The 23,856-nt window shown below is 37.8% G+C and overlaps 1 protein-coding gene across 3 annotated transcripts; it reads right to left on the bottom strand.

Annotated features, from left to right (window-relative positions):
• Positions 1 to 4,601: 4,601 nt before the first annotated feature.
• On the bottom strand, positions 4,602 to 23,758 carry LOC121087520 (transmembrane protein 180-like). Of its 3 annotated transcripts, XM_040592615.1 has the most exons (8): positions 23,707 to 23,758; positions 20,011 to 20,195; positions 18,510 to 19,244; positions 15,421 to 15,575; positions 14,615 to 14,725; positions 13,911 to 13,994; positions 12,769 to 12,912; positions 4,602 to 6,114 (listed from the first exon to the last, which is right to left on the bottom strand). In XM_040592615.1, the coding sequence occupies exons 2-8, from the start codon at positions 20,161 to 20,163 to the stop codon at positions 5,985 to 5,987; spliced, it is 1,512 nt and encodes a 503-aa protein (XP_040448549.1). In that variant the 5' UTR covers positions 20,164 to 20,195; positions 23,707 to 23,758; the 3' UTR covers positions 4,602 to 5,984. The 3 variants fall into 3 exon arrangements, with proteins under 3 accessions (XP_040448549.1, XP_040448550.1, XP_040448552.1); XM_040592616.1 differs by lacking the exon at positions 14,615 to 14,725; XM_040592618.1 differs by lacking the exons at positions 4,602 to 6,114; positions 12,769 to 12,912; positions 13,911 to 13,994 and having other exon boundaries at positions 14,003 to 14,725.
• Positions 23,759 to 23,856: the final 98 nt, after the last annotated feature.

The following is a 23,856-nucleotide window of genomic DNA, read 5'->3' as shown; positions in this document are numbered from 1 at the left end:
GCAGCGGGCTGTAAGGGAGGCTAGTGGGTACAAATGTATCCTTAACGCAATTAATGCCCTACAGAGGAAGGCTAGGCTAGAACAGGCAGGGTTTATTGGAACATTTTAATCTTGGACAGGTTAAGCTGAATAAACATCTTTTGGCTTTTCATCCGGCAGCACGTGCCTTTGCTAGAACAAAAGCCGTGGGTTTGGGTTAGGTACTGCTGTTCTCATGTATACTCTAATAAACATGGGGTTTTTGTGGTAATAGCATAGAAAGTGAGGAATACTGGGTACCAACTGGAACTGAAAGAAAATCTAGACAAAGCCGATCTCATTAATCAAATTCCAGCAGAGTATGGCATCAGTGTTATCATCTCTAATCTCAGGAAAATGTTTCTTAAGAACCACAAGCAATCCATATCCTTCCTTTAGATCAGATTTGAAAGGCTGGAATCTCATCTCTTACTTTCCTGGTAAGGAAGTCAGGCCACCGTGGGATCATGGCTTCTACTTGGAAGATCCTTTGAACAAGCACTGATCACATCCAACCTTGCTTATTCTGGGAAATCAGCAAAACCAGGGCAACAACAAAATATTGCCAGAGGATTTTTCTGTTCAGTTCATTTTCACTGATGTTTAATATCCTTGAGGAAAGTTTTTGACATGAGAGCTTTAGACAGTTTTCCACACAAAGATATTTTTTTTTCCTCCAATAGCTAGATGGGCTAAGATGCCTTTTTGGTCTATTTCTTTTTATTTGGCTTTGGATTAGGACTCTCCTTTCTATGTATGTTCTTGTTTGTAAAGACAGATTAGCTTATTTTTTCCCTCCAGGAATAAAACAACTTTATAATCAAAATCCAAAATGACAAAAGCTAAATTTGCTGCTTTTTAAACAGACATCTGCTCACGATGTGTAAACCAATAAATAAAATTGCTTCAGGTTAGTTACATGTTGTTCACAGGAAAACATATCTAAATTTCATCATGTGTAAAATACAGATAAAGAATTGCATACCAAATAAATTAAGAAATACACTAGTTTTTGTCTTTGTATTGTTAGTATACAACCTGAGTATGTTTTAATAATTTTTTTCAAAATTCCTACCCAGTGTTATATTTGTCATTAATAATTTGCTGCAGTAGTTGTATACTAAGCATATTTTTCTTGACAGGCTATAAAGAATGCACTATCCATGCATATTTGGGTAATAATTTTGATGTATTGTCATTTGCATATAGGTTGGTGGAATTGTAACCAATTGCTGGACAACCTCAGAAAACTATATTTTTTGTAAGTGTATGTATACATCACTCAAAGCAATTAGTGTGCTGGGAGAGGATTTCCAGAAAAAAAGGAATCACTCTTTTTCTACTTTCTCCTCAACAATTTATATAGTGTTTCTTCTTTCTCTTGATGGAAAATTTCTATAACCGATTGGATACCTAGAGTCCAAAAGGTCCAAAACATGCCCAAAGGTTTTAACACAGCCTGCCTTTGCTTTGTGAGGATCACATGGAGCCTGGTCTTCTGGAGCAGAACTTGCAGTGACAGGGCTGGCTGCACAGCCTCATGTATTCTAAGATGTAAACCTGCAATATTCCCAATCAAGTACAGCAATAAAACAACTTTCCCTTCTAGTAAGAAAGTGATTACTAGAAAGAGGTCTTCAAGCTAAACAAATCTAGATAGATAGGTAAGGGAGGAACCATCCCATACACCAGCCAGTGCAGGCTGGGGCTGAGCTGCTGGGGGCAGCTCTGCGGAGAAGGGCCTGGCAGTGCTGGTGGGCAGCACGTTGCCCATGGGCCAGCAGCGTGCCCGTGTGGCCCAGAAGGCCAGTGGTGTCCCGGGGTGCACGAGGAGGAGCGTGGCCAGCAGGACGGGGGAGGGGATCCCCCCCCTCTGCTCTGCCCTGGTGAGGCCGCGTCTGGAGTGCGGTGTCCGGTGCTGGGCTCCCCAGGTCAGGAGAGACAGGGAGCTGCTGGAGAGGGGCCAGCGGGGGCTGCGGAGGTGATGGGGGCCCGGAGCATCTCCCCTGTGAGGGGAGGCTGAGGGAGCTGGGCCTGTTCAGCCCGGAGCAGGGAAGGCTGAGGGGAGCTTCTCAAGGTCTACAGACACCTTAAGGGCAGGTGCCAGGAGGACGGGGCCGGGCTCTTTTCGGTGGTGCCCAGCGGCAGGACAAGGGGCAACGGGCACAAGGTGCGGCACTGGAAGCTCCACCTGAACACGAGGCAGAACTCCTTTCCCTGGAGGGTGCCGGAGCACGGGCACAGGCTGCCCGCAGAGGCTGCGCTGTCTCCTCCTCTGGAGACGTTCAGAACCCGCCTGGATGTGGCTCTGTGTGACCTGCCCCAGGCGACCCTGCTGTGGCGGGGGCTGGGCTGGATGATCCCCAGAGGTCCCTTCCGCCCCCGACCTTCTGGGAGCCTCTGATCTAAAATCCTCTCCCCCAAAGGCAACCCTGGAAGCCCAGCTGTGGGTCTATCCAGCACTCCAAGACAACTTCCCCTCAGTTGTATGTTCTTTTACAAAACCAGCTAGAATTCTTTTGGCTGCATGTACCACTGAGCTTTTCCCTGAGCTGGCTTAATTCTACAAGAGCTCAGAAGTATTCGTGGAGATGTGGCTTATCTTAACTGTTCCTTCCCTTCCTGCTTGTCTTTCCTGACAGCACCCATTAAGTTTACAACCCTATTCAAATGTAAACATCCTACTAGCCATGTCAACATAGTATATTCATGAATTACTGAGCAGTTCCAAAATCAGCACAGCAGGAGACTGGAAAGGTCATGTTGTACAACAGAGGCAGGCCTGTAAGCTCCATAAAACATAAATTTCATTTTTTCCTACTCTAAAATTAAATATACTTTGTTGTAGTTTATTCAATGTTTTCACTCTAACAATATATTACTATTATATTAAACTAACATTCTTTAAGGTCTATTGGATTACATCCTTTTAAATCTAGTAGACACTTTTACCTATTGATTTTCAATATATAAAATTCATTCAGTGTATTAAAATCCAAATGATCAGAATTTACAGAGAAACTCTAAGAATGGGATGCAAGCATCAAATTTCTCATTCTGTGAAGTTATCACAGCATTTCGTATTTTATATTATACACACTTAAATCCTCTTTTTCAGTTATAAGACTGTTTTAGACACTGAAATTATCAAGATTAAATTGGGGCATTTTTCCAACAGCAGGACTTAAAGCTCAAATACTATTAGCTAATAAGGAGAGAAAGCAGACAAACCAGCTGTTGCTAGACACTGAACTTTTGCCTTTGATCATCCTTTACTTGATTCATGGCCAAAACCAATCATGTAGGTTTAGCAGAGGATAACAAAGTTTAGTAGGTGACAGAGGAATGGAGAAAAAGTGATGTCAATCATAACATACCGCCAACCTCCTATTCTTCTAATTAAGACCACCACCTGAATTTAAAGCAGTTTTCCAGTCCTCTTTTGGAATGGCTACTGGTGCAATGAAAGACACTTCTTTTCCTGCCCTGAGAGCCAAAGAAATAGGACACACAAATGAGAGAAAAATAAATAATAAATTTGCAAAATTATTAATATTTTACCTATTAAATAATTTGTATTTCTCAGATCAGTTTTCTAAACTAGCTTATTCTACACAGTTAACCTCTTGTATCTGAAGGCTGTCTTGCTTAGAAAACTTTGAAAATTTACTTTTCCTGTCTTAATTCTAAAGATGCAGCAGTTTATAGTGGCTATTCAAACTGCCTTCAGTCATATCACCCCTTACTCCTTTCTAATTTCAGCAAATAAAATGGTATCTTTACCAAACGTTTTTCAGAAAAAATAATCCTGATCATTGCAAAGAATGCTTGATACAATTTGGACTCGTAAAACCACTTATTAGCTTTCCTGTTGCATAGCACAGTACTCTCCCAGTTGTACACTATGTTCTAATAACTTAATGTTAGAACTAAGTAACAAGCAGTCATCTAAGAAACCCTATTTGTGGAACAATAACATTTTCATCTATCAAAATATATATTCTATGAGGATAGGATGAACATAGGAGATTTAGGAAATAACAGAAACAGTAAAGAAAAAGAAAATTATTTTATTTATTACCATTTTAAAGGAATTGTCAAGGAGAAGACTGTTTCATATAATGAATCAAAGATCACATTAACCTAAATTTCTTCAGATTTTTGTCCTTTGGCTTTTGCTCCTTCTGCCTTTCATACATACAATGCAGTAAGTCTTTTAAAATTCAGAATCTAAACACACAGTCCGTATCTGCTCTGGTATTTGTGTAAATATTCTTTGGGTATGTAAATACAAGTGACACTAGTATGTGTACATAATGCTGTTAGCATGTACAGTGCAAATGAATAATGGTATCTCTGACAAGACAGAGATAAAAAACAGATAATGCAGCTTAAAACTTCATCACACTTCTGGCTTCTTACATTTTAACATAAATCTTCATATTCCTATCAAAGAGCTCATTTGGATTTCTAAATATTTAACAATACTATCCTACTTTTTCACTCACCACTTCGAAAGCACTTTGCCCTTCAAAAAAGCAAGGAAACAATGTTTCTGCTCTGCAAATGTAAAAACTGAGGCACAAAAAACCTATGTTTTTCAACACTGGTATTTCAAATCTCAAACCTCTTCATTAAATGCAAAATGCAAGGCAACTTCTTACACTCCTTTCTTTTCCAAGTTACCTCTCACAGTACATGTAAAGCCTTAGTATCAGGATACCTACAATGCATCTTCTTGTACTTCCAAGTGACTGGCACCCTGTAAGAGAGGTGCTTCTAAAATTATGTTTGTCCAGGCAAAACAAAGAATAAAAATGAAGTGATTATATTATACTTAAGCAATTACACACTGGATATACTGGAGGAAAAAGACTATTAAACAGGAGTACTACAAACATGCTAATATTATTATACAACGTGTGAAATGAAGAGAGGATTCGATGTTTCTGAAATTTTGTCAAAACCCCTTTATTTTATAAAAATCACAGGATTCATTTAAAAGCTTAACTGAAAAGATTTTGATAAGAATTAATCAGAATTTAACTAATTTCATCTTGATTAATCAGAAATTAACCTCAACTGGCAGCACATCAAATGAGTTTGCCAACGTAACACTACCAAGTGAGTAGATTCAATATGTGTGCTTAGATCTGTCCAACTAACTGAACACTACTACATCCATATGCTAATATTTTTCTTACCACAATGACATTCGGTATGAAGTACTAACAATATGTTACCTTCAGAATAATTTTCCCATTTAAATCCAGAAAACTGATCTACCTACCACCAACCACAGATATTCAGGAAGCCAGTGAGGACATACGGGGCTTTTCCATATCCAGCAACATTTCATTGAACAGCATTTTAATAATTTCTTCTTTAGCTTTATGCAGACTTTTACAGGGTAGTTAATTACTCTTGGCTCTTCCTGTGGTAGCTGTCAGATTTGTCTTGATATCGGTCAGCTAGATACTGTTTACATTTTTCTCTTCATCTCCCTGCTATCCATGAGGGATATCCACCACGCTCTTCCAGATTAATTTCAGAGATCTGCCATTTTAGCAGTATGGCAAAATTAATCCACCATCTTTCAGTAAGCTTAAGAGAATACAGTTCCCTTGAATTCCAGGTGCTGGGTTGGGACTCCTTTCTGCCATATCCATTCTTAAAATGAGTTAACAGTGACCAGTATATACCAGAAATGACTTTATTTAGTAATTAAGGATAAAGCCATTACAGGTAAATGACACTAGAAAAAAACTGTGCAGGCTCAGCAATAAGGCTGAATGTGATCTTCATTATAGTCTATATAGACTGAAGGATGAAACTTTATCAAAATGGCTCAGACTGTGTTTGGCCTAATAGTCCATTTAATGTGATCTTGCTTTTTCACATTTAAAACATACGAACTCTTTTGTGGTACAGTTCAGCAGAAGATTGACTGACCAACAGTTACATATTTAGTGCGCAGCTGTCATATGACTATTCTGGATTGAAAAGGGAGTCCACGTCAGGATTTGTATGACTGCAATGCAAAGTGGAACCAGACAGATCAAATAGAACATGGCATCATGAAGACCTAAAAACAAACTGGGGAAGAAGAGGGAAAAACAGCTTTCAAGAAGAGGAAAATTAACTTTCACGGTCAATTTACAACAAATTATTTTTAAAGCATTCACATTGTATACATATATACAGCATATACATGTTACTGTGTCCAATCAATTATAATTACAAGAAATATAAATATCTCAGATATCAGATGTACTTCAATCATATTTTCTAATTCTACATACAAATATGTATTTTGTTGTTTGCTCCTTTCGTAATAGCTGAGAGGAAATTAGAAAATTAGCACTCAAAGAGTTAATTTTAATACACTGTAAGCAACCTAAGAAATCCTGTTCACTGCTTTAGTACACATCTGTATTACATAATATAGAAATCAATTTAAGTAATATAATCCAATTTTAGAACAGAGCTTTAGTAAGATTGAAAAATTAGGAAGTGAAACAAAAGCAGAAAATGGAAGCAAACATTTTAATTAAAAAATATTTTATGAAGTTATAATCTGTGCTATTAGCAATCACCGTAGTCTGTTGTTATTGCTGCTAGATGGAAGTCGTGATTAATGCATAAATTCAGGTATGGTGTAAAGGGCTGTTTAAAAGTAGCATTTGGTTTAAAATGAATTATTACAAGATAATATAAACTATAAAAAGAATACACGTGAAATTAACAGTCATTCTCATTTATTCTCATGGATGCATGGTATTTCCTCATCTAAATCTTCTCTATGGAATAAGAGGTAAAAACATCAAATATGAACCAAAAAAGAAAATATAAAATAAGGAGTTGAATGAGTTCCCTTTTACAAACAGTATGTTTTCTGACAACTCAAAGCATACATTTAGGCATTCATCTAGTAGCTAGAATCATTATCTACTGGCATTCTGTTAATTATTGCATTCTAATTACTTAAATATTAGGAAAGTCAACTCAAGCTGAGAAACAGCCCCTAAATGAACTTTCTCTCCATGGGGCAGTTTATGTTATTTTCTACTTTTTTCCCTTAGCATTCAGGGACAAGACAGGAGACTCACAGAAAAAGCTACAGACATGATCCAAAAAACCTGAAACCTGTGAAGAAAACTTGAGCAGGCTTTTGAACAAAACCTAAGAGTTTCTCTGAATCATAAAAGAATCAATTCCTATCTCCCTGCATTAAACAGAAACAGTGCTTGCAACCTCCAAAGCAGCCTAGATTTATTCCTTAGCAGACACACTCACACAACGATCACAATTTATCTGGAGTCATGCTAATGCTACTAAAGGAAACAAAAAAACAGAGGGTTACAAGTGAATTACTTAACCACTTGGGCAATGGCATTTAAGACTGGAGGTATTCACTAGCAGGTCACTGGTCCATAGCCAATGTTTATTGGCAGTGACAATAATTTACTATTTGGATGTTGTTTACTGGCCTGCATTCAATTGCATTTTCAGTCCACCTACAAGTAAACAAAGGCTCCCATCATGCACACCAACATCACAACTGCCAACAGTTAACTGTACTCAGCAGAGAGGCCACAGACAAATTACCTATCTGAAGATGAAAACAGGACTAAGACACAGTTAACAGGATGTTGGGGCTGTACTTGGCTTGTTCTGCACGCTAAAGAGGACTGCAGTTTTCAGTACTAAAATTATTCTGTCTTTATACATGGACCTCAGGAAGGACAAAAAAAAAAGAAAGAACATTGCCAAATCACTCACACCTGTGCAATCCTGATTTGGTCTCACTGGAACAGTATTGGTTTAAGAAAATAGTATTACTTATTGTACTGTAAGACCTTAAGTTACTCCAGGAATTATGAAAAATATCTATAGTACACAGAACAAGGAATAGGAAAATATTTCATTAAGGGACTAGGACAAATGAAGAGCAGAGCTCAGATTTTATCCTAGTAACAGCTGGACCAGTAACTTCAGAAATTTCCATGTCTACATTTTTTGCATATGCAGGAATAAAACATAGAATCTTACACTCAACAGCCCTAATATCACTCTGAATAGAATGTGATGTAGTCCAGTAATTCAGTACGAAAGCATTAACAGTTTGAGGTGCCTCCAATAAGTAAAGTTACTGTCAAATAGCTTCATTCTGAAGAACTAATTCGGAGCACACCTTCAAGGGAAGTTAGCTGTAGTTGCAGTGGCTCTCCAGAAGAGGGAGATTTTAAACTAGGTATCTTTTCTACAGGGAAAAAAAAAAAAAAAAAAAAAAAGAAATTCAAACCCCAAACTAAAATACCCCAAACCAAAGCAAAAACCCCAAACTAAAATACCCCAAACCAAAGCAAAAGAAAAAAAAAAAAAAAAAGCAAAGCAAAGCAAGCAAGCAACCAAAACAAACAAAAAAACCCCACGGCCACCACCCCAAAAAAAAAAAAAATCCCACCAAAAAAACACCAAAAAACCCAAGCCATATGGGGCAGGTAATGCTTTGCTGTGATGACAGACTAAAAGGAAAAAAACAAACCAGGTCCATCCATTCTGCAAGCTATTGCTCAAATTTTAAGGATATTTAAAAATACTTAAGCTAGTATTAACTGCAGAATGCTTAACTGATGTGTAGTGACCACATTCCCTAAGAATGTGGTATAATGTGTATATTAATGCATACAGAATCCTGTGTGACACATACAGAATTGTATACAATATACAGGCCAACATCACGTGTGAAAAAGGTTACACCAAAAAGCAAAAACAACTTCTGGAAAAGAGATACACTATTCACAGCAAATGTCACACTTCAGAGTTAGGATACCAGAGGCAAAACCAAGAGAACCCAGATTGCTCCTAAGAAAGAAGGCATCACTGTGACTAAGAAGTCACGTTGAAGCGGAAGTAAATACTGGTACTGGTAAGTAAACAGCTGATGATAACGGTCAGTTCAAGGGCTTCAATACAGAGGAAAAGACAGACAGGCTAGGTCTTTGGAATGCCTGGTCTAATACAGTACTGGGATCACCATTCATAAGCATTTTCTCATTTCTGATGAATCTTAAGCATCCACCTGGAGGTACTATGATACCTCACAGATGAAATAAAGAGGGGACTAAATTTTCCTTTCTTCTAGAATTTTACCTTCTGTATAAAACCTCACCAGCATCTTACCAGCTTGAGCGTCTGTAGAATACAAGTGTAACAGAAGCCACCAAGACAAAGATGCATTATTGTCTCAAAAGGTCTTCTGGGAAAAGAATTTCACTCGTAACATGCCAGTTGCCCTAATAAGCTGCTCGGAAATGTAGGCTTTACTGAGGCAGAGAATATATATGTGTGAATTACTCAACAGCATGATGGCAAGAAAAGACAGGCAAAGCTTAAAATCTGGCAACTTATAGTTGGTTGGTACTCTTAACGGAGTTTTGGTACTCTAATGAAATATCCTGATCATGGAGGATGTCAAGGAGTCATAACATCACATAGCTGAAGAACCAAAATGTAATCACTGGAACAATGAGGAGGTACAGGTGAAGTGTCATCTTACAGAACTTTGCTGGAGGCATAAGAATCAGAAGATATATGATTTGTCACAGCAGATAGCTTTTGATAGATCATTTTTTTTTGATACAATGTAAAATGAGCACCAAAGACAGAATATCTGTGAAGCCCATTCTGAAGGCAATATGCTATTAATAAAATGCCACTGAATGTATAACATAAATGAAGAAGGGGAAAAAAAGACATACCCTTCCCCTGTGGGCTGGACCAGCGCTGAGCAGAGGGGAAGGCTCACCTCCTTTGATCTGCTGGCAATACTTTGTCTAATGCAGCTCAAGATACCTTTTGCCTTCTTTGCCACAAGAGCATATTGCTGGCTCATGTTCAGTGTGGTGCTTACCAGGACCCCCAGGTCCTTTTCTGTCAAGCTGTTTTTCAGCTGGGTGCCCCCCAGTATATACTGGTGCACGGAGCTGTTCCTCCCCAGCTGCAGGACTTTGTACTTCTCCTTGTTGAACCATGAGGCTCCTGTCAGCCCATTTCTCCAGCCTGTCAAGATTCCTCGGGCTGGCAGCATGACCCTCTGACATTATCAGCAGCCACACCTCCCAGCTCTGTGTCACCACCAAACATCCTTCCCTGTCATCCACATCATTAATGAAGATGTTAAACAGCACTGGAGCCAGCACAGACCCCTAGGGTACACTACTAGTCACAGGCCTCAACTAGACTTCATGCCACTGGTCACCACTCTCTGGGCCCAGCAATTCAGCCAGTTTTCAACCCATCTCACTGTACACTCATCCAGCCCCTGTACCAAAGGTTTCCTATGAAGATCTTATGGGAAGCAGTGTCAACAGCCGTACTGAAGTCCAGGTAGACAATATCCACAGCCCTTCCTTTATCTACCAGGTTAGACATTTCATTGTAGAAGTTTATCAAGTTGGTCAAGCGTGACTTCCCCTTGAAGTTATGCTGACTACTACTGATTATTTTATTGTCCTTAATGTGCCTGGAAATGGTTTCCAGGATTAGCTGCTCCATCATTATTGCTATGGCTTAGTTTTCAATTTAAGAAAAAATAAGTTATTTAGAATTCAGCAAATAGTTTATGGGTTTTGACTGCATCTTCTCCCAGTAAACAACATTGCTGGAAACTCTTCAGACACGTTTATTCAGGGTCCAAACATTTTGTTAATGCAAAATAAAGGTCCTCTGTGCTATCTTCATAATTCACTACCATTACACCTAATAAAGTAAACACTTTCCAGAACACGTGATATTGCCAGTTGTGGAGAAAAAGGAAGGACACAGCTGAGATTGTATTGACATGGGTCATAACACTTCATTACATATAATTCACATATGTGAAATTCTTTTTTTTTTTTTCCCCAAACAGTTTGAACATATTTTAAGCAATCTCCTATATTCAGTTTCTGTTTGTCCTCCAACAACTTTGTCCTGAGACAAGTATATTTTAGCTGTCTGCCTATGGCTGAAATCTGAGATCAGCTGATAAGGTTTTAATATGTATAAGTAATTTTAGCTCAGTCAATGGTCTGAGTACATTGCCATGGGCAAACTGATTCCCTAGAAACAATCTTGAGTAGTCTGGTCTTTGTGGACTGTATGTCCATGCTGTAGTCCATTTGCAAAGTGAAGGACATGCACATTCACACATACATATACAAAAAAAACATGCAGACTGCTTTATATTTAAGAAATTATTTTTGAAGAGATGGGCAAGAGAAATATAGTATGTAGTATATATCAGGTGCTCTTTGATTAACTGATCTCAGCTTTGTACTTTTATGCTGTTCCCTGTCCTAGTGAAGTAGATCAAATCGCAATGTGACTCAAGTGGAAATATAGGTTTTAGAGATTAAGCATTCAAAGTATAACAACTCTATATTCAAGAAATTTATTGTTGCTATAGTCCAGAGGCTACTTACGGGGGGGGGGGGGGGGGGGGGGGGGGAAGAGATTTATAACTACTGTGATTTAAAATCCATCCAGAAAAGGATCATTTCTTTGATCAAAAGGGATCAGAATTCAAATCTTAATTTCTCTGAATCATCAAGATGAATATATTCAGCCCTCTCATATCCACATCCAGTTCAACCTACTATTCTTCTGCAAAAATCACTCATCTTATCTGACATTATAATGAGGTTCACGTCCTCTTCACATCATCTCATTGGCTGGCTATCTACAGAATGTATTAAAATAGAATTAACTGTTCTCACACATATCCTCAAAGTTAAGCCTTCTTTGCTTGTGTCAGGATGCTTTTCTGAAGACCACCTGTTGTCCTTTTATGTCACGCTTTCCTCGTACATTTTTTTAGAAAATTCCTCAAATATGCAACATTCCTCCAGCATTAGGTGACATATACCAGTCCTTTCCTATCTCCACAAAAGTTCATATACAATTGTATTCTATGTACTTTTTAAAGTTTCCACTCAAAATTTAGGAGAGCTATGTAGTTCTCGGAATATTCATGTTGTTCTCTCAAGCAAATCGTAATCAGGACTAATTTTTACCTTTTAGTCCTGACTTCAGTTATTCCTCGTATTGCCACTTCCTCTTGTTGGTCATGAATAAACAGCCTATGACCCTTTCAGTGTACTGAGTCCCTGTTAATTTGTTTTTATAAAAGCCCATGCATTTCCAATGTGCTAACTAGCAACCACAGCTTTATGCTGTGTATTAAGGTCTCCAGGGACTGCAGTGAAATCATTACCATTAGAATGGTAAGTAGCATTGAAGCCAAAATTATACTCCTACTCGAGGCAAATTCCCTCCCTCAGTGATTATACTGCTGTCTCTCAAACAAAAATGTATCTTAAACGCAAGCCTATTAGGATTATACATTTTAAGGAAGCAGGTTTACAAATCAAAACACAGGAGTCAGGACAACATGTGTCGTAGTAAGAGGAATTAGGTGATCTCAAACTTTTTTTTCTTTTTTGCAATAGAACAGGAGATGGTTAACTAGTAAAATAAATCCTTTGTTTTTCAAAATTAGGTAGAAATCCTTGCGAATTGTTCAATAAATGATTTATTCTTTAAAAAACATTTCTAATTCTAGACATAAACCAACTGGAAAATATTTTTAAAGCACTCATATTTTTGAAGGGCAGTTGATGCAAACTATTGCAGATTAATTTGCTTTTTAGATGACAATTATTTCATGTTAATTTATATGATTTAAAGTACTTCTTTTGAACTCACCTTGGATCAGGTCGAGCAACTTCATTATTCAGGTTCTCGTATCCAAATTGATTTAGTATTGTAACCACAAGCATTGGAGCCAAAGATTGGGCAGGCTTGGTAAATAAAGCATTGGTACCAAAAACCATAGAGGAAAGTGGTGATCTAATATATTTAGGGAAAAAACCAAATGAATGCAAAACACAAACTTATTAGTATATTAATTAGCGATCATAAAAATCTTGTTACTATGCAAATGCTAACTATCATGATCTTTAGCTTTATAAAGTTCATACATTATAGCAAACAGATCAGCTATCACAAAGAAATTTAAATTTCTTTGGAAATGAAAGGTAATAAACCTCTGGGGTATATCTATAGGTTGGCCCCAATTCTGAAATTACTTGGATTCAAGCTTGACTTTGTGCACACTGAGTAATTACCGAAGTTAAGACTGAACAGTACATGAAGAATTAATTACAACTTAAGACTTTACATGCATGAGACCAAAAAAGGAGGCTTTTTTTTTTTCTTCATGAAAGCAATAGCTCTCACCTTTGAGGGGCAAGTTCTTTAATACAGTGACCTGACCAGACCTGAATCTGCACTGACATAAATATTTATGGAACCAACAGAAAGTTATCTGCACTGTGATAATCATCCAAAAGATCCATGAGTTGTAATATGCTACGTCACAGCAGGTTTTATCAATTTTTATTTCAGAGAGATAACAGCAACCAGTTAGACTTTGAAATCTGCACTTTACGTAGCATTGCTAAAGCTTTCTAAATGCTTTTTCCATGTTAGAAAGACCTTATTCAGAAAATTCCATACATGACAGCAGATGTATATGGTTACAAAATAATTCCGTTGAAGCTAACAAAAATGAAAACACAAAAACCTGAAGGACTTGGCTTATACTGTAGTATAACTAAAACTAGAAATGACCTAATAATCTGTTTAAATTACACTACTGAAGTTAACTGCAGGAAACTTTATTCAAGTTCTTATCTCTACTTATCCTAAGTTGCTTTTACCAAAAGTACTTCTGTGTCAAGGATCAAAGATCGTTACTGTCTTTACTTTGACACAATCTAACTTAGGAAACAGTAACGTGGCAAATAGATAGCATATTTAAAGAAAAACAGCTACGGTTGACATACCTCCGCTTGTGCTTTATTAAATCTGCATCAACAATATCTGCCAAAGGCAAATTGAACAAACTAAATGAAGCTTGTACAATTACCCTAAAGAAAGACAAAATATTTAAGAAGTTCATCGTTCTTATATACACTTTCACAATGGACATATCTGCAAACACAGAAAGCTGAGACGCTCTTTAAAACATAGTGATTTGTCTGTTTAAACAGCAGTTCTGAAGCATTACTAGATCTGCTCTTAATTGAGAATTAGAAATTGATATGCAAACCTAAAAGGTGGGGGAGGGGTTTGCCTTTCTTCCTGGACACTGGCGCAAAAGGTCATAAACACTTGCTTGAGATTATCAGCAATTTAAAAAGACATGGAGAAAAGAAACACCTTAGAAGAAAGAGGAACTGAAAATTTTCTCTTGAAATCTGAAAAGGACATGAGCATTACTGGAGAGACTACATGGAAGACAAACTTCAAAGTGGGAGAATTAGAATAGTAAACAGATTGTATATGCATTCCTATGTATGTATTTACATTATATATATACACATACATTTAAACACAAACAGAGAAAGCTGTTAACAAACTGCTAAGTGAAGCCATAAACTCAAATATTATAATTTCTATGTGGTATTAAATTTTGGCTGAGATTATCTTTTACTTACGAGAGGCTTCTTTGAACAATTAGCACTTTAAACATACGCTCTTTAGGTACCTTAGACATTTTTTCCTGGGGAAATCAACATGTATCTTCATCATTTGAAGTATGCAGGTAATGAAATTTAATTTATTGTTCACAGTGTTACAGTAGCCCGTGAACGAAATACTGAAAATAAGAATGGAAACGGGGGAAAAAAAAAGATGAAGAAAAGGAGGGTAGGAAGGAACATGTAGAAAGCAAGCAAGCAATGAAATAGAAAATAAAGAAATAAAAATGAACTGCTATAACAATATTCAGATACAAACAGGTCTTTATTTTTACATAAGGTTCTCCATGTACCACAATATACTTCTTCCATGAAAATACTACTTCTTGGCATCATACTTACCTGGCACCACTGAGTATTGGTTACCTAACTGATAGCTGACTTAACCGATATTTGTTTTGCAGTGCAACACACAAGTATTCACGCAATACAAAATGACGTCTGGGCTTTCCTACCAAATAGTCTCTGAAGAGTTCCTCTACCAAAATCTTCTGGGTCTATGTGGATGAGAAGAGCTTCTGCTTCCCTTGAATCTCATGTTAAAGCAATAAGCAGCTGGAGGCATGTGGCTGCAAACCTTAACTACTGTTCATATTTAAGCCTTTTTTTTCTTTTTAACAGAAATAAAAAGCTGAAGCAGAATAAAATGAAAGCTGAAAAAGAAGTTGTAACTGGAGTCTCAACTTTTCTGACAAGTAGAACAGAAAGAAAACCATAAAAGCAGTAGCAAAATCTTCACACTATGAAAAATAAGTGTCCATTCTATTAGAATTATTTAAGCTGTATCTATGAATAGGGAAGTGTATTTACTTACATGTTTGTTGTGAGATAAAATGCCAACAGATAGTAGTGTTCTGGCCCTAGAACAAACATGACAGCAGCAGCTACTCCTTCCAAGTAAAAGGAAAACAAGATGATTCTGTAATAACCAAACTTCTTCAATGAAGCGTGACTGAGAAGAACAAGGCACTGAAAAGATAATACATACACATATATGATGAAAAGATACAGTACACTATCTCAGCATTAAAGTTATAAAGCACAGACCAGACATAAATTTTACTACCCACTAAAGGAAAAAAAAAAAAAGCACAACAAAACCCAACCCTTTCTAAAAAGTTCAATCCAAAGAAAAAATAGGAAAAATAAAAAAAATAGGAATTGAACAAAGAGAACTGTTTACTGGCCCACTCTATGCTACCTCTACCAGGTAATAATGGTCTCCTTTCACTCAAAACTGGCCAGCTGAGAACTACTATATCCTGAGAACAATACTGTTTCCCACATTGCCTATCTATTATTTAATGCTCATGATTTTTATGTTTGATATCCCTTAAATATCAATTTTGTTGACAGTATGTTAACTGTAAACCAAGCACCTTGCCATTTGAATTTTAACTGCTGATCAAAAATATTTTCAGTAATTGTTTTTTCATTAATATTACTGTTTTAACTGACATTTATAGAAATAAAGCATGACTTCTAAGTGGATAAAGCAAGCTCACCAAGACAGCTGATCGAAGCAAGTTAGAGACTTTAATAGCAAGTAGAGGAAGGCAGATGCCAGTGGACAATGTGTATTTCAGTTCCACCAATCTTAACCAGCAGTAATCCACACAAGAAGCTAGTGACAAGTAAACTCATAAAAGTGGTATTAAGGGCTGATTATAGTATGAACAAAGTGTAAGCTTTTCTCTATTGCTCCTTGCTTTCCACTTTAAAGAGGACATTTTGTAATGCATTATGTTCTTTTTATATGAGCCTATGTCACCATCTACATGTATGTGGTCCTCAACACTGTCACAAAAAATACTCACAATAGCAATACACATTTTCTCTTTCTGTGTTACAGAAATAAACAGAACAGGAGAGAATTCTCATTGTACATTTGTTCCCACATTTAAATGCCTTAACATAAAGAACAAAACCAGAGAAAGATTACTGCAGCAAATGCAATTTTAAAGAAGCTCAAGTTTTCTACTTAAACCAATGATCAAGAAGGTAAAACAAATCTGGAAAGTTCATGTAAGAAAAAAATCTGGTTGTAAGAAACTTAAAACATACTCCTCCCCCTGGTTGTTCTCAGGCATTTTGCAGAAAAGTGTTTGCACTAGAAACGATAAGAGATTATGTAATGTCTGTTATTGTAAAAACCATGACCATGTCTCCCTATAATTGAGAAATAACCCTGTCTCAGGAAGTACTTGTAATTTAGAAAATTCCTTGTTACGTGCATGTTTCTAAGACTGCATATTTCTAAGAAAAATACTACCTTAATGACACAAATTTAAATTTGTTTGTTTGAGCAACAAGGTTTCCCTTGCAGGCAGGTTTTACTCTTCACACCCACTACTAAACTGAACCTAAGACAGAAGCTGAAATCTAGTTTAGTACAGGCCACTGAAGCACAGTTCATAAGAAGGGGCTTTATTTTACATGGGTTGGGTATTTTTCCAGTAAGTGAAGTTCAGGACATTGCCACCAGAGAATTCTTATTCTATCTTGAGCTCAAAGGGACAAAACCTGAGAAAAATAAGGTCACAGCAAACTCTCTATGGTTCAGTGACCTTCGAGACAAAGAGTCTCTGGGGAGCAGAGACAGATGCATTTTCTGAAAGATTGTTCGTTTCACACTGTCACACTGATTTTATCAACAAAAGTGACTGCTGTATATTGAGTGTAAAATTATTTAAGCTTTCCTGATTTCTGTTGTTTCTAAGTTATTTCCAAAGTTCATCAGCTGTTTGAGTTACAGAAAAAAAAAAAAAGCTAAACCTGTGGGAATGATAAAAATTGAAATGATAGATACTTAGGAGTTAGGGGAACGAGAAGGTACGTTTAGGATTTGTATGTTATATACGCAAAAGCTAAAGGAGTAACTGAAATTGAGCTGTGAATTCCAGTTGCACTTTCACGTATCTTCTTTTCCATATTACCTACTGAAAAACATTGCAATTTAATGAATTTAACAGCCTGATTTTCAGAAATTCTGAACATCATCAGCACCTATGATGAAAGTCAGGATACACAGATTTTGAGTATCCTGAATTTCATCATCCAGTAAGTAAACAATGTGAAAGTTTTAAAAGATCCAGTGAAAGAAGTTAGAAGGGAATGAACAAGAAAACTTTTTTATTCACTACAGACAAGTATGTTTACATTCTGTGGGACATTTTTGCTGCTTTTCTTGTTCTTACACATTACTTGTTTAGGTTCTCTTTTCCAGTTCATTACTCCTCCCCCAACCCTGACTGGGGTCTTGAAAGTATGTCTCTCTCTACCCAGTAACCGTAGCTGCCCAAAAACAGCAAACAAAATAAATGAGAACATATTATTCCCCAAAAGCAGTTATTTAGACTTTTGCTTGGTTCCCATGACTGAGATACCACGTATTTCAACAATGTTTTTAATACCTAATGATTTTTCTCTTGTTGTGTGCAGTTTATCTCAGAAACTTCCTGAATAAGAGATTATTCTTTCATCACCTATTACAAATCAAAACCAAAGAGGAGAGAAATCCTAATTCTATAGGTTTTGCTTTTAGAAACTTTTTATCTTGATCATGTTTTTCATTCCTTTACACTTTGGTATTATAAACCCTGTAGGATACAAAACATTCACTCTTTGCATATTCACATCTCCTATTCTTGTAAACAGATACTCTGCAAGCCTGCCTGCTTGGGCATTCTTGCTACCCTACCCTTACGCTTGGTTAGCCAGTGCACAGAGGCACTTTCTCCTTGTAGGGCACAGGTGAGCTGGATTTGTTTTTTGGTACAGCCAATGGCTTATGCCGGATACAGCGTTTTTTCAAGAAAGAGTGTAAATGGATACCTTAAACTAATGAAAACTAGTAAACCACCATGTTTTCATATTTTGAAATAAAGAACTGTAACGGCCTACCTGAGGACAAATAAAGCCTGCTCCGTACATGATACTTCTTATTAAGGAAGAAAGAACATCCTTGGGAATAAGATTATCCGCAAAGATCATCATAAAATTGTTGCAGAAGGCTAGGTGGAAGACTTGAAAGAAGTTCATTGTTACAAAAAATAAAAAGTTTTTCTCTGTCATAATCTGTTTGGTCAATGAAATTACCAAGGACAAGGACAGAGCTCCATCACTGTTTTCCTGATCAGCATTCTCTGTGCAAATTTCCCTCTGCTCATATTGACTAGTACTGTATTTGCCTGTGTAACACATACAAGCTGTTGCTAATGCTGCGACCAAAACAGTGAAAGCCTGAAAACAGGCAAAATTTTCCATATTATCTGATATGAGACCACAAAAAAGAATGCTTGTTGATCCAATTAGTGTTGCTACTTGGTTATATTTAATAAGCTGAAGCCTACTTTCATGTCTTGTTGAAATTTCTGCAAAGAGCGCGCACTGCGCTAGAAGCACAAATGTAAGCAAACCATCAAAAGCACATAATGCAACAATGAGGTGAAGACCACTTAGCCAGTCACCTTCTTCATAATGTTTCCAAGGAAACCAAGGAAGCAAAAAGGCTAACGCATATAAAGGAGCTCCATATAAAATTGAAAACTGGCGTCTTGAGCAGCATGCAAATTTGGAGTTATCTTGAATATACCCAAAAAGAGGATCATTAACGGCATTCCATATCATAAATACAACCTGCAACAAACAATTAAGAAACACAACAGAATTTATCATTAGTGTGATTTTTCTGCAGAGTTTATACAACCACAGAAGTAATATACACCATATCTATTTAAAAGAAATATCTATTCAAAGAACAAAAAAAAAAAGATGAAAGCTTCTCAGGTCAAAACAGACTCCAGACCAAATTCTTAAAGGTATTTAGAGGTTTATAGCAATTTTGAAAAGCAAGATGAGTAAGTAGGCAGGTGCACAGCTACACATGAAATAAACCTCTGTCTCCAAGACTTCACTCTCTCAGAAGCTTACACATCTGGGCTTTCATCTTGTAAAGTCCTGATATTACTCTCACAGCAAGTAATTCAAAACATGACCTGGCCCATTACTTTCGGGAGACCATTTATGACAAGAGTTGCTCACATGGATAATGACTTGCAAAATAAAGGCAGTATTTAGGTACTTAAACAGTCCATAGGAAAACACCAATGTTAAATGTATCTATGGAGCTGAGGTGCAAGATTAGTTTAGAAAATTACTTCAAGCTATCAATGGTTAAAATCTTTTCAGCCATTAAAGTCTGGACATTTTAAATCTAAAGACTGTAAACAATGTGCTTTATGTGTACCTTCAGTTGCTTACGGATTAACTACATTTAAAATGAATTTACTGTACAACTATTTGCAGTGCATCTGAAAGTAATTAGTAAGTAAAAACAATTACTTTGTTGTGGTTACACAGAGACATAGCACAATATGGTAATCAATAATCCATTGTACAATACCTGTGCTTGATGAAATGCTACTTCTGAAATTTTGTATCGGTTTAGGAAAAGCTTAACGTAGTAGAAATTAAAGATACTGTTCATCATTCCAGCACCTAACGTAGTCATGGAATATGCCAGTGCATTAGGATGAATTCCCAAAATGAACTTCATCTTCCACAAGTACAACTCTCTTCTTCCTCAAGCTACAAAAATAATTACAACACTTAGTAGAATAATTTTCTGAATTAAAATGACATGGAACATTTGCTTGTTTCAGAGGTGTAGAAACAGATTGTTAGAGGAAAACTTCCCCATTCTTACTTCCTTTTTTTAAAATGAGAAACACATTTTACTGAGTTCTAAGACACAGAGCCCAAAACTTAATAGATGCAAAATATTAAAAAGTCAGTGACATTTCTAAGTATAATCAGTACTTAAAAAACAATGGAACAAGTAGACAAAAATGTAAAAGAATACTTTCCTAACTGGTGCACAGACTCAATATAAAATATCTGCTATTGCAAACACTGATCTTGGTGTACAGTTCAAAGTAATTGCATACATTTTACATCTTTCTTGCTAGCTACGTAGTTTTAAAATTATGGACTGTGTAGGAATTAAGTGACTCAATTCATATCCTTATGTATTTCATTGCTATGAATGTCAAATGCAGCATGCACTTAGATGGATATATCTTTAAAAAAAACCCAAGTTTTATCCTTGCATTTTTAAATGTTAATTTTTAACAGGCCATGGAAGCATTACTTTCACCTAATAAACTAAGGAGATATGAACAGAAACCATAAAACAATCAAAACCCCTTTTAATAGTTTAAACATGTTCATTGTATAAGACTGCATGTAAATAAAATCTAGTAACACATGTACAGCATTTTAAATATGTCCAAATAACAGATTCAGCCCAAGAATACAGGCTTCTTTAAGATAGCAAGCAGATCTTCAGCCAACAATCTTTAAGATGCTGACTTTGTTTATCTATCTAGCAATTAACTTAAGCATGTTTGGTGTAAACTGTCCTATGAAAACAGCTAGCTCCAGGGAACCTGTACTTTTAAAAGCAGAGTAATGACTACCTAAAGTTACTCCTTGACCACATTTGATTTAATAAGCCTAATACAAAAATACTTCTCCCACGTATCTGTTTTTAACTGAGACTTCATTCACCTTTATATCTGTTTGAAGGTTCTAATCCAGCCTTACTAAACACACTTAATTCCAGAGCTTTCCAACCTGCTTTTTGTCAGTAGTCCACACTTTGCTCCTCTGCATATTAACAATTTTATCCTAAATGCAGTTTTCCAATACCCATCAAAGTACTTAGTTTAAATATCTGCTTGTTCAGCTTGATAACCAGATCTATATGCAGCTGCCTGAACTCCTCATAAAAAGGACCGTGAAGACACAGGAAACGAAAACCAAGGCTGTTTCCAATCTTCCTGTGATTTACAAAGTGGATGAAGATCGGCTGCTGCGAGGGAAGAAGGTAACTTCCCCATCACCAGGCGAGGGCCAGGCAAAAGCTGCAATCAGGTAGGGACCGGAGAAGTGTCTATTCTGGCTGAGGCAGGTGATGGAATGGCAGTTTTTCCACCCCTCAACTCAAAGCATGAACTCTTGAAGAGCAAATAAAATGTGGGTGCATTTTTGCCTATATATTTAAGATGGTCTAATATGAAACAAGATGCAAAGAGTAGATAACTTTATAGATTAAAAAAAAAATCAAGCTGACGAATTGAGTTTTCTTTTTTCTAAAGCAAATTTATTTGTAAGAATATGACTGATTTTTTAGATACTTGAGCATCATTGTGATGTATATTTTCAAGTTTAGTTTTCACAGAGCTATAGCTGTAGAGACAATTCCATTTTCAGGCGGTGAAATTTTGCATTTTTGTAACAAGTTTGGTTTCACAAGCTTTTAGTAAGAAACTTCGAGTGAAGAATAAAGTTATTGAAAAGATGCCTATTTGAAACGTTTCTTTTTAAAAGTAAGTTTGATATTACCAACTATGAAAGTTGTTACAGCAAGTATGTTACTGACAAGTGTCACTTTTTTTGAAGTAGCGCACATTCAAGCCTTCACAAATATACTTGATGAAGTGATTTATGCAGCAGATACTAGGGCTTTTGGAAAGGCAGACTTTTCATCTCTATTTCTCCTTGGAGCCCCCTGCATGAGTCTTTGAATTAGGAGAATCTCCTTCAAATTCCACAAGTACCAAGAATAAACGTGCTTCACGCTAACATTACCAGCAAACTAACAGTCGTTTCTCAAATCATGTTTGACTCAGTTCCTTCCTACATGATTTAAAAAACAAAGGTCTTGTCAGCTTTGGAAAATTTTAAAGAAAGAAAGAAGAAATTTGAGATTTCTTCATCAAAAACCTTCTAACAATGTGCAAACAGGCATCTAGTGCCATGACTAATGATAATACACAGGATCTGACACAACTCTTTACACTAATTGGTACATCTGGCCTTGTACCTTGTTTATGAAATAGGTTCAATTAGAAGTTGAGGTACCACACTTCCTTTCCCAGAAGACCCGCTCTTTAATTGTACTACAATGAAATCATACGTGAGTATTCCCTCCCTCTTCTTAATAGCCAGCTTCTATATTGAACAGGTTAAAAGCACAGGTGTTGACATTTTGTGACTCACAGAAGGCCGATCAGTTTGAGAAATTTTGAGTGGTTACAACAGTGTTAATACAGATGAGCCAAAAGAACAGACTGCTTAAGCCAGCCAGACACATGATGGTATTAATTGCATTTCTCCCAGCACTGGATGACAATCACAAAAAGAAACTAGAGGGTGAGTCCAAAGAAGAAAAGTGGATTCCTGAACAGTAACAAATTTTGACTGAAGTGCCCGAGCTGACACCACACTCTGCTGTGCCTGGTGCTGAGCTGCAGCGTAACGCACATGACCCTGGTTGGGCACAACTGGTTGGACAAACTGGTTGGGCACAACTACCTTCCTCATCCTTCCTCCATGACTTGAACCACATTAAGACAGGGTAGAACTAAGAATAAAGGCTTTCCGAGTCCCCAGGGGTAACGCCAGGGGGGAATGCTACTGAAGCAGAGGGGAGATGCACACTGGAGGCACCGGCAGCAGGTATGGCTGCCCGAGCGCGGCCAGGCTGCGGCTCCTGGGAGGCAGGAGACTCGGAACTTGCAGGACTGGAAGTTTGGAAGCGTTCGCCTGTTAAAACTGGGCAAGTCAAGGTAGATTTTTCTCAGGAGGTCGCCAGACAGGGGACACGGCTCCCTCTTCCTCATGAGGGAGCGAGCGGCGCCCGCCCGAGCGCCAGGCAGGCGCGGGGACGCAGGCGGCCGTTTCCAGCCGGGACAGCAGCGGCCGCACGCTCCGGCCGGGCCGCGTTCTCCGCTCCGCAGCAAGGCCCCCCCGGGTGAGCGGGAAGGCGGCCCGCACCTGGGCGCGACACCGGTAAGGAGCCGCGGCTCGGGGGCCGAGCCCCTCCTCACAGGCTCTTCCCTCAGCGCTCCCCGCGGTCCCAACACGGGGCGACGAGGAGCCGTAGCCTTCCATATGCCTGGTCCGCTGCCCCACCCCGGGCTGGGCCAGCTGTGCTCTGCCGCAGCCGTACCGGAATACCCCACAGCAGCCGCTCCCCGCCATTAACCCCTGCGAGCCCCGGCAACCACCGCCCCTTCCCCGGACACCGACCCACCTCCGCTGACTGGAGGCTGCGCAACCGCCTGCTGGGGCGGGGCGTAATTAGCGCGGGCCATCCCTCTCTTCGCTCTTATTGGCGGCTTGATATGAATTAGCTTTGTGATTGGTGAAGATTCCTTTCGATCTATCCGGCGAGCGGCTTCCC

Source organism: Falco naumanni, chromosome 4, assembly GCF_017639655.2.
Source record: "Falco naumanni isolate bFalNau1 chromosome 4, bFalNau1.pat, whole genome shotgun sequence".
In the NCBI taxonomy this organism is placed as follows: domain Eukaryota; kingdom Metazoa; phylum Chordata; class Aves; order Falconiformes; family Falconidae; genus Falco; species Falco naumanni.
The sequence above is the reverse complement of the archived record's forward strand: the minus strand, read 5'-3'. Positions and strand labels throughout refer to the sequence as shown.

Coding starts and splice junctions, on each gene's coding strand:
- LOC121087520 (XM_040592615.1), bottom strand. CDS start 20,163: ATGAAGTTCATTTTGGGAATTCATCCTAATGCACTGGCATATTCCATG. Junction 19,245..20,010: donor TAGCATTTCATCAAGCACAG/GTATTGTACAAT, acceptor TGTTTGTTGCAG/GTTGTATTTATGATATGGAA. Junction 13,995..14,614: donor CCCAGGAAAAAATGTCTAAG/GTACCTAAAGAG, acceptor GTCTTTCTTTAG/GGTAATTGTACAAGCTTCAT.